This window comes from Xyrauchen texanus, chromosome 21, assembly GCF_025860055.1.
Source record: "Xyrauchen texanus isolate HMW12.3.18 chromosome 21, RBS_HiC_50CHRs, whole genome shotgun sequence".
In the NCBI taxonomy this organism is placed as follows: Eukaryota; Metazoa; Chordata; class Actinopteri; order Cypriniformes; family Catostomidae; genus Xyrauchen; species Xyrauchen texanus.
Window position 1 is genome coordinate 13,619,768 of NC_068296.1, and position 11,926 is coordinate 13,631,693.

The following is an 11,926-nucleotide window of genomic DNA, read 5'->3' on the forward strand; positions in this document are numbered from 1 at the left end:
AATTGTGATGACCTTACTGTTTCTCATGCCCTCGTGTTATAGGATATTGTTTATAGTTTCTTCCTGATGGGTAAATTACATTTTTACCTTAGACCATACTAATTTATACATATAATATGTTACATACAAAATGTATTGTCAAAATAGAAAACATAACCATTAAGTGAAAGCTACATTTGCATTTTAAAGGCTGCATGTCCTATACAACTTAACAATTAATATAAATAAAGGACATATATGTAAAGTTTTAGGCACAAAACACAAATGTTGCATAGTAAGGCTGTCTTCAAAAATAATTATATAAATAGTTTTCATTTATCACTTAATGTCATACAAAGTCCAGTAAACATAAAAAAGGTTAAATCAATATGCAGAGTGACCCCCTTTGCCAATTTAAACAGCACCGATTCTCCTAGGTACACCTGGACACAGTTTTTCTTGGATGTTGGCAGATAGGATGTTTCAAGCTTCTTGGAGAATTCATTACAGTTCTGTCTCTTTCTCAGACTGACACAATGTTCCGTGGGAGGCTTTGTGGGGGCCATGACATCTATGCAGGGCTCCTTGTTCTTCTATTATAACCTTTCAATTTGCAAAAGTAATATTTGGGAGTCTAACATTTATATTTCCTATTGACACTGAAGATATAAATACTTAAGAGAAAAGTTTTTGTGAAACATCTTATGTGACTTTTGCACAATACTGCATATATATATATATATATATATATATATATATATATATATATATATATATATATATATATATATATATATATATGTCTCTTCATATTATTATTCTTCTTGAGGAGATTCTTTAATAGTTGATTAGTCCCAGAACAGTTGGTCATCACTTTAATTGAAAAGAAGTATGATGCTACTATTGTAGAGTAGAAAATGACTTAAAGTACTTGCGGGAAAATACCCTAAATCTTCTTATCAGGCCCAAGAGAATGATTAAAAACCAGGCAGGAAATCTATACAGCCTCGAATCAGGACACATATACTGTAGTAATTAATTAGTCAGGCTTAGCCAAAAGTTTAATTTGCTTTCAGGCTAAATGGAGGGCAATGACACTGTATTTTTATTTAACCCTAGTTTGCCTGGATGATTTTGATCATATGAATAATCTGTCTGTGTTACATGAAATCCACTGATGCACCAACACTGATGTCATTGATCCGGACTGACCAAAACACTGGTGTCTAAACAGGTCCATCAATCAATTAATTCACAACACACGCACATGCACATGCACACGTGTGCACACACACACACACACACACACACACACACATTTTGTGGTGGGCATGTTGTGTAAATTGCCTGCCTTGTTACCCTGTGTCCCCTGAATTCACAGCATGTTTCCCAGTGTAGCGTGAACGGACAAGCTGTAATTCCAGTTTAAAGTATCTGATGAGTATTCAGTAGCAGCCTGTGTGAAGGCATGTTGGCACTGCATTTAACTGCTGTCAGAACTCAGCACAGCTTTTAATTTTTGGACCACTACAAGGAAGACGTGATACATAATTCAAATAAACAAAATAAATAGTAATAACTGGTTGAATATCTTAATTAGTTATCACAACAACATATTATTATAACTTATTACATGGCTCTCTGAAATACTTGATGCTGATTGGTCAATTGTGGCATTCGATGGAGAAATTTTCCTACAGTACCGGTATATAATCTTATGTCAATTAATGTATTTTATAAGATAATGCTTTACATTGGTGTCCTGATCACCTTGATGGGATTATTTTGAATAATGTCCATTTTCCTTTACATATTATTATTATTATATAATTAAAAACAAGTAAATATGATAAAAAATGAAAATTCTCTCATTATGTACTCACCCTCATGCCATCCCAGAGGTTTATGACTTTCTTTCTTCAACAGAACGCAAAGATTTTTAGAAGAATATCTCGTCTCTGTAGGTCTGTACAATCAAGTGAATGGTGACGAGAACTTTGAAACTCCAAAAACCACATAAAAGGAGCATAAAAGTAAACCATATGACTCCACTGGTTAAATCCATATTTTCAGAAGTGATATGATAGGTGTGGGAAGATCAATATTTAAAGCTGAAGTATGTAATTTCTAAGCCACTAGAGCCATCAAACAGAAAACAAAAATACTCTTTGTTTTTAAAACAGCTTTCTAAATATGCCCACCATCTGCTGTTGGTCAAACAAAGAGATAGTTCTGCCCCCAGCTCAAGCCATTGGTTGAGTCAATGTTATTGTGTTTGTATAGACGAGTCACTCAAAATAAAGAAAGGAATTTTCTTAACGCTACAGGACCCGGTGCTTACCGTTTTCAAGAAAATTTAGCTATTAATGTCTTATTTATAGTTGTCTCTGCATATAAAGCTTGGATAGGGGAAATTATTTCAACACAGAAAAAGATCCATACTTCTGCTTTAAGTCTTTTTTTTATATAAATGTCCTCCCTGCCCAGTAGATGGTGATATGCATGTACAAAGTGAATTGCCACAAACAACAGAAGAATGTGAATGTGAAAGTGGAGATTTATAGAAAAAAGGACTTAAATATTGATCTGTTTCTCACCCACACCTATAACATCACTTCTGAAGGTATAGATTTAACCATTAGAGTCGTATGGATTACTGTTATGCTGCCTTTATGTGCTCTTTGGACCTTTAAAGTTTTGACCACCATTCACTTGCATTGTACGGACCTACAGAGATGATTATTCTTCTAAAAATCTTCATTTGTGTTCTGCAGAAGAAAGAAAGCCATACATATCTGGGATGGCATGAGGGTGAATAAATGATGAAAGAATATTACATTTTGAGTGAACTATCCCTTTAGCATAAAAAATGCTGATTTGGCACTTTGTTGCCTTGCCTTTCAGGTTTGATGTTTACTAAAAGGCACAATGTCTTCAGTGAATGTGATTAAACATGTTCTTTGAAGGTGTAATGCCTCCCATGTTGTCTTAACCTCACAATTGGTGTTGGGTGGTCTTTTATTCCCCAAAGTTATGTGTTTGGTCAATCCACAACTATAATGTGGCCCCCTTTGGCAATCAATGAAAACAAAAGACACTTGCTGCTGTGCATGTCTGTGATTCAAAGACAGCTTCATTAAGGGCTTAAGTTGATTAGTTTGCTGCATACCTGTTTGGTGATAAAAGATGTCCTTATCCACAGTATAATTGCATTTCCCTCACTGTCTGCTGTCTGGAGTTCCTGAACCCAGACTGCATTGACAAAAGATCACAACTCTGTGTAAAGCTGAGCAGTATGAATATTATGTGATATTGATTTCTGCTTCTGCTTGCATTTACAAAGGTTTTTTAGAATCATATTGTGATGTTTGTACACTGATGTTCAGATCACTGATACTGAGATATTTATGTTGTTGACCACTGACTGCTGCTGTGTTTTACCCCAGGGCAGCCGAGTGTAGGATAATAATTAATACGCTGTTCCCAGATCAGATTGATTTCAGATTGGATGAGCATATGATACACTGGGGAACTAGTGATCAAGAATTGAGATGCAACCAAGAATTATGTGAATACTCTTTGTGATAAGTGTTGCACATTGAATAAAAGCCCTTAAGAGTAAAAAGTTTCAATCATCTTATAGATACACAGGCCTACATCAAGATAATGTCACTCCCGGGAAAAATATTAGTCATCTTATAGGTCATGCCACACCATACTTTTGTGACAAAGGAACTGAAGCACACCTTCAGGATATCTATAATCATGTTAAACCATCACCTTTGGTCTGTTCCTGACACACAGGAAATGGACATGAGTCATGTTTGTGTTACAGGTTTGATGCTATATATAGTTGGTTTCAGTTACTCCTGACATAGTCTTACATATACTGATTTCACAATTTGTAATCATCTGATGTTCACATTGAGGGGAAAATCCAAATTTACCAACTAAATTATGCTGATGTGCACATCATACATGTAAGAAATCTATTTGGTCTGTAGACAAGTTTTGTTCTGGTATTACTTTGGAAATTTTTGTTGAGCAACGCAGGTCCTGGTTGATAAAGTTGTCTTGCTGTATATTAGTTGTTATTAGTAAAAGAAAAAACTGGTAACACTATATATATTGTTAGTTCATGATACCGAATGCATTAACTAATGTTAACGAATGGAACCTTATTGTAAAGTGTTACCAATGTCCCTTAGGATATGTGCGCAAGTATCTAAACTAACAGGTAGGCTTAATGTTTATATCAGTGGAGCATAACCCTTACAAAAACTTGAACACAACCATTTTTATCAATGTTTCACCAACTGAACTATTCACACTGGTTTAAGCAACAGTACAACAATCCATTAAAACGATCCCTCACAGCCTCGTTTTCATTCCCGTCAAAAATCAAATATGGTGCTACTTTGAATAGTCTATATTGACTTGGTAATTGCCCACCCTGGATACCCAGCTCTACTTTTTATTCTCAAATAGGCTACTCCACATATGATATATAATTTACATAAAATCAGTTTATGATAAACTGAATCTTATAAGATTTCTCGCTCTGACCAGAGTCAACCATGACTCATCCAGTTCCGACACGCATTTTTCACCTAGGCGTGGTACCCTCTATAAAATAAAACTTTTTGTGGGCGTAGAAACAACACTTGACTGCGCCTTTAAGAAACTCTGTATTGGTGACGTGAAAACGTGACGCACTGTGGACGGAGGGCAGGAAGAGTGCGCGCGTGTGAGATCGCAAGAGGCGCATTGATCGATCCAGAAGCACAGACACAGCACAAGGTCCAACATGACCCGTTTCTAATGCTGGGGCACGGTCATAATCAAGCCCACTCTCACCCCAGAACTCAGATCGTGCAACAGCAACACCGCCCGAACCAGGAGATCGGGTTGGATTCAGGAGGCGCACCGAAGGTCGGTGGATCGAAAACAGCAGGGCGGCTCAAATCGGGTGCACGCGCGTTTTAGAAGAGAGAGAGAGGGAGGGACTGCCTGTGCATTTGGAGCCATGAGAGAATACAAAGTGGTCGTGTTGGGATCCGGCGGCGTGGGAAAATCGGCTTTGACCGTGCAGTTCGTCACCGGATCGTTTATCGAGAAGTACGATCCGACGATAGAGGATTTCTACCGCAAGGAGATCGAAGTGGACTCGTCGCCCTCGGTGCTGGAGATCCTGGACACGGCGGGGACCGAGCAGTTCGCCTCCATGCGCGATCTGTACATCAAGAACGGGCAGGGCTTTATACTTGTTTACAGTCTGGTCAACCAGCAGAGCTTCCAAGACATCAAACCCATGCGGGATCAGATCATCCGCGTCAAACGGTACGAGAGAGTGCCCATGATCTTGGTGGGGAATAAGGTGGATCTGGAAGGAGAGAGGGAAGTCTCTTCCGGGGAAGGCAAAGCCCTGGCAGACGAGTGGAACTGCCCGTTTATGGAAACTTCAGCCAAAAATAAAGGCTCGGTCGACGAACTGTTCGCAGAGATTGTCAGACAAATGAACTATGCCTCGACGACAAACGGAGACGACCAGTGCTGCTCGTCTTGTGTTATTCTTTAAAAAGAAATGCATTTGTTGTTATTATTATTATTCTCGTTTGCCATGGTGAGTGAGCCAAACTTAAATAATGACACCGTAAGAAAAAAGAAAACTATTAAGTTTGCTCGAGGACAAAAACACACACACATAGCTTATTTCTGATGTTAACTGTCATAACAGTATTCATATAAAGTGTCCTACCATGTCTTGCACATGACAAAAGCATATTGAAACCAGTGTTTACATGACAGAATACTTGAATGTTCTGGGATCTACACAAACCAACACTTTAAAATCATGGGCACTTGAGTCCCCCCATCAGACTTTGTCGCCAGGTGCCTATCTGTGTGATCGGTAGTAATTCGTTATTTTTTAGTTTTTGTTTTGGAGGTGTGTTGCAGGACTTCTGTACTGTTGAGCTACATGTCTCTCCCTGGCCTTGGCTTTTTAGGAGTTACTCAAAGAGACCCCCTGGAATAGCGGATGACGCTTCAGGAATTACGCTCGAGTTGGAGTATCTCTTCAAGCACACTGAATGCACACCATTGATGGCTGATCGTCGCCCGTTTCGGCTTGCACTCATAACTAGAACTTAAACCCCAAGACGTGATAAAACTGAGACATAAACCTTTCTAAAGCGGAGGAGTTTAACGGAAAAGAATGGTATATTTTACATGCTGCACATGATTTGGGTTGAAGGAGCGCGTGGACTTGGCAACCCGCTTTGTGACTCGTTCAGAGTATTTTACGTTTAAAGTATTTTTTAGTTTGCTGGCGGGTGACGTCACAATTGAAAACCACTTTCACGTGCCACTTTTCCCCGTCTCCTTTAGCGTGCGCGAGGACTTTTGTTATGACGTGATGACGTCGGAGTTACGTCACCGCGTCGAGTGCCTTCCAAAAAGCTGTTCACGAGTTTAGTGCCAACCTGCAAGGGTCTGCAAGGAGTCTCAGTTCATGGCAGTCCACAAAGTACTTAACTGTTACACCTTGCTAATTGTTTTGGGGGTTAACAACATTTTAAAAGGCCTATTGTCAACGGAATGTGTTTTTCTTTCTTTATTTTCAGCTTTTTGAGTAAAACATCTTTTTGGCTCTTTTCTCAAAACTGGTCTAGGTTCGGTCAAATATAGTTTGAAACACAGGTACTGAAGCCCCCAGACTCAAAACCACAAACCACTGTCTCTCCAGACCAGTTAAATCAGGTCTTTTGTTATTTTGTTATTAACAAATGTGATGTACCATTGAAATTCTAATCGATTGTACGTTTAATTTCAGACTAGCATTTTAACAGCTGTCTGATTGTTTTAAAAGAAAGACTTTTAATACAAATTGCATTTTTTTTTAAATCATCCACCGTGTTTGTCATTTTGTATGCTCTTATTGAGCTATAGGAATGTTATAAAAGTCTGTCAAAACAATCAATTTATGGTGAATATTGGTGAGTATCTATTGCAATCACAAATAATATGCAATGAATGCAAAGCTACAATTCTCTCCCAGTCACTGCTGTTTCTCAGATCATGTGAGTAAGCAAATAACCTTGAGCAACTGCCAATTATACTAATTTGTGATACTGCTCTGATTGACGCATCCAGTCTCTTGGGACTGACCTTTTCTAATGCACTGATGAAACCGTAAACAAATAAGGTGCGTTTGTGTAGCATTTGGACAAGACTTGGTTATGAACACTAAATGAGGAGTTACAGTAATGGGGTCATGTAGCAGAAGCCGACATGTCATGCCATGTGATCTGGGCATGCTTTAAATTGAAGTAGGAGGGTCACATTCCACAGCTGCATTCTAGCCTGTAGGCTATATATGCCATACTGGCCAGTGTGTTAGAATGGAGACAACTTCCAAGACTCTCACATAGGAGTGCAAATGCAAGCGGAATGATTTTAACTTCTTGGGCATGGGCTAAACCAGATGTTCCAAATGTTTGGTCAAGGTTTAGAAATAGCAGACAGGTTTTTTTTTAGCTGTGTTTAAGATGAGGCTAGGCCTTGGCACATAATCATACATGTGTAAAGTATTCATATAATTAATTCCTGTCCAGATTGGTTATTACATGGTTTCTAAGGTAATATTTCACATCTTTGCTTAAACCTTAAAAGTGGCAAATGTGTGCATTTCATCTTGGAAGAGTCTATAGTTGTCATGCTGGGTGGAGTTGGGTCTTTTTTTGTTTTTGTGCTTGCTACTTGAGGTTGTGGTAGATGAAATAAAAAATTTTAGTTTTCAAAAAAAGAATAAAAAAATTGCAAAACTCGCTGCCACAATCTTAGATTGTTGTGAGTGGTTTTTAGGATGTTGCTATGTGGTTGCTAGGGCATTCTGAGTGGCTGTTAGCTTGTTGCTAGGTGGCTGCTTACTGGCCTAAGTAAAAAAAAAAAAACCCCACCCCTAAGTCTTTACTCTTTGTAGATATGGCTCGAATCCCTCCGTCAATGCAAGCCTATGGGATTTAGATCAGATGGCTTTATGTAACCGCACACCTCTCCTCAACCTGTCACACATTTTGATGTATCATTCATGTAAATGTGGAGAACCAGTTGCATGTTAATGTTTAATATTTAGGGTTCGGGATTTTGTTCCAATCCCCTAAATCAAAACCTTTTAAAAGTATGGGCAATAGCTATAGGGACTACTAATAAGTAGTACAATTTAGTATCTAAAGAGTGTGAGCTTGGGCTATTAAACACCTATCCTTTGCTAACATTTACCCTGCCTTTTGTTGGTTGCAAAAACTTGATGACATGCCTGTTTACAGTAGGCATTTTTAAATGTAACTTTAAAAGGGGAAATTCTGAATGATTTTCGTTTGTTTTTCTTTCTGTTCACTCATTACTTTGCGAAGATGGTAAAAGTTTCACTTCCTCAACAGTTTGCAGACATGTGATTTATTTTTTTATTCTCTTTGACTAACAGGAAGTGTTCGTCAGCTGATTGTGACCAGTTAGCACTAGTGTCTGAGCAGTCACAGGTCTTCTAGTGTCAGTGTCATGTGATCTTGTTGCCATAGAGACAGTAGACTTAGGACTTGCTATGTGAAGATTGTATGTTTTAAGGGGATTAAGAGCCACAGTGTGACCCTGATTAGGCCCTTAAGACTGCAGTCTTATCTATTGATTCTTCATTGTGCCTTGCAATGCAGTGTTGTTACGGAATGACGGTGAATGGCTTAGCCCTTAAAAGTAGTTCAGGTGACATATAGCAAACATGCACATTTAAAAGTCTAATTTAACTTCTTTGAGACAAACTGGTTTTGGCGCAGAGCCTATTGATTATTACATTGTGCATTTTGGTCTGGTCACCTGTATTGATTGGTGTGTTTTTATCTTTAAGATATGTAATAAAGCTCTAAATGCATTGGCTTGATAAATCACTTTAAGCGCTATAGTGATTAGGCCTTTGCAGTGCTGTGCCAGCCCTCTGTTGCAAGACATTGTTGCAAGTGTGTTAAAGGAAATATTGCACCACAGCTTGAGTGCATGTGGGTGGTGTGTTTGTTTGTGTGTGCCTGTGCTCATTTGTATTTTTTCTGGCTTTCTTTTCATAAGAATGTTGATAACCATTAGTGTCCAAGTTCGATTTAGTTTCATCTGCCCTCTTAAAAGAACTTTAAAAGGAATTAGTTCACCCAAAACTGACAATTCTGTCATCATTTACTCCCAACATGTTATTCCAAATCTGTATGCTGTTAATTGTTTCTTTGGAACACAGACATTTATTTTATTTTTTAAGAATTGTTATGTAGTTCTTCCATACAATGAGGATTTGATTTGGAATGACTTGAGTAAATACCGACAGATTTGTCAGTTTTGGGTGAACTGTTTCTTGAAGTTCCTTTTATCTTGGTTTCACAGTCTTATATTTCAATACCAATTCAGCTCTGGTCATAATATGATAAACTGTAAAAGGTTTTCCTTTGTAGTAATCATTGAAACCTGTTTTCTCTATATAATTCAGTGTTATCCAGACTGGTTTGTTAACTGATGCAGTTTGGGTTACATCCAGACATGAAAAACTTATTCCACCCCTCATTTAAATTATTCATCCCTAAGGTGTGGTTTCATCTAGAGTGGCACAGGAGGAAGATGATTGGAGAGGTGTGCTGATGCCAGAAAGCCAGGACAGAGAGTGATGGAGGCAGTAGTGCCTACAGGCACAGCCGTGGCTAGTTCTGGGAATACCCTCAGATTCCAGTCATTTTTCTCATTCCTGCTGCTGTGCAGTCTGGGCTTGTGTGAGGCAAGATCCCTGTTGGTAAAGGCCTTTCATATGGAAGAGAACAGAATGACAGGGAGAGGGGCCTGTCTAAACAGATTCCGGACACCACCCTGATACAAAATGGTTACCTTACCATAACCCGCTCCACTGTCTAGTGCTTAGAGCTGCTTTGTTTAAAAAGCTGTACAGATGTAAAAGCTGTACGATGTTCCAGTGACTATTGAAAGATATTTCCAAGCCCGGGGGTCTGCTTCGCAATAATTTTGTTGTACATCAAATGTTGTTTATTGAATATGTCCACACCTGCAGGCTTTAAATAATTGTGTAATTTACCTTGTATAAAGAGAGAAATAGTTTTTTTCCTAATGCCCTCATACATAGAGATTGATTAAAAAGGGGGAATTGAAACTTTTAAAATGGAAGCTTCAGATTTGAATATTTTCATGGTTTAAGTGCTCTTTTGGATATGGTTGTTATGCTTTAACTTGGCTGTGGGTTTCATTGTAGGGTGTGAGTCTTAACAGGAGTTTAAATGGCAAATAATCTCAGAGACAGACTCAAACTATTTTGTGTCTGCAACTGGTTTTGTTTCTACTGGATTATAAGGTGTCTTGTGTATATAGTGGGGTCCAAATGTCTGGGATTACATAAAAAATATTTTTTGCCAACAGTTCTGAAATTCAAGTTAACTCTGATGTGAGTTCGGGACAATGTTTATTTTTACAATTCCGTTTGGTGATGCTAGTGTCACATAGAAATGACAAACTTCAGTCTAAATTAAAAAAAAATTAGAACATAAGGAAAAAATTCTTATGCCATTTAAGGGATTAAGAGAAAGTGGTTTAACACACCTAGGTTTCTCCTTGAGAACGTGGCTTAATGTGGCCATGTAAACACATAAGTGGTGTTCTAATGGGTGTTTGAAGAGTGCGCACATGCGTGAATAGAACGAATGGCAAACGTCAAGTAACAAGTCAACACAGTGAAAGAATTTAACATTTTTGGAAGAAAAGTGGGAAAAGCACATACAATAAACTATACGCATTTATACACACCAATGTAAAATAGTGATGGTCCCTCACATTCTTGTATATGTACTTACATAGGGGGGAATCCCAAAGTTTTAAGGAAGAGGGAAACCCCACTATTACAGTGCAATTCTGCTGCAGATCGTGATGCTAAATTAAGGAAACAAATGCAGCAACAACTCTGGAATATCTGGAAATTAAGCGAAGCAACAGAGAATAAAATAGCGAAGTCTTCCTCCGATGCCATATTTGTTATTTACACAAGCTTCACAAGGAAATTACGCTGTCATAGTGAAAGCTGCTTACTGACCTAGCTGCATGTATACGTTAGTAACGAGTATACTGCTTAGACCGCACATGTAATCCGGAATGCTGCTTTTTCACAATAAACTGCTTTCTCAGAATAAGCTGCTTTCTGGTGTCCATGTAAACATAATCATGGTCATGTAAAACCTGGAAATATCAGGGGTATCAAATTTGGGTTTTTCAGGTCTAGTAAAAGGTCTTGACTGGGAAAATCATGTAAAAGTTATGGAAATATAGGAAGTTATTGCTCTTAAAGTGTGGGAATCCTGTGAATGTTGATATCTGGATTGTGTTCAAGATATTCAAATCACACTTTTTTGTTATTGCAAGCTTTTAGATTATTTTGTATAATATTGCAAAGTGCTTTTAAAGTAAATCTCTTGATTTACTAACGTGTCCATAAACATTTGTGTTGCTGAATTTTTTTCTTGAAAGTTTTCAATAAACGTCATGTATGACATGAAGACAACATGTGGTATGGTACACGTATCTATAGCAAGCTCCAGTCTCAGGACGTTTGACTATCTAAACCATGTGGCTTGCCCTGATCCTTGGGTCATGTAACCGCTTCCTTTTGGCATCCAGTGACTGGGCAAAAGTGAGGTTAGCGCTATGTCATGCCCTCAATTCTGTGCCTCTTCCTACAGCCCATGTGTTTCTTAATCCTTTCATTTAAATGTTAAGGCCAGTTCAGAGTCAGTCTTTGTCCAGTCAGAGCTGTCTCCTTGATTAACATAAATGCTAAGAAGTCTAGTAGTACATTATATCTAGAGTAGTTACCAAAATCATTGCCTTAGATGTTTAATTGGAAAACAAAATATTA

The 11,926-nt window shown here is 38.1% G+C and overlaps 1 protein-coding gene across 1 annotated transcript; it reads left to right on the plus strand.

The window, feature by feature from the left end:
* The first annotated feature begins 4,686 nt into the window (after positions 1-4,686).
* On the plus strand, positions 4,687-11,552 carry LOC127661677 (ras-related protein Rap-2b-like). The gene has a single exon (XM_052152504.1). The coding sequence runs from the start codon at positions 5,006-5,008 to the stop codon at positions 5,555-5,557; it is 552 nt and encodes a 183-aa protein (XP_052008464.1). The 5' UTR covers positions 4,687-5,005; the 3' UTR covers positions 5,558-11,552.
* Positions 11,553-11,926: the final 374 nt, after the last annotated feature.

What these genes read in the sequence shown, in the direction of transcription:
- LOC127661677 (XM_052152504.1), top strand. Translation starts at nt 5,006, where the DNA reads ATGAGAGAATACAAAGTGGTCGTGTTGGGATCCGGCGGCGTGGGAAAA.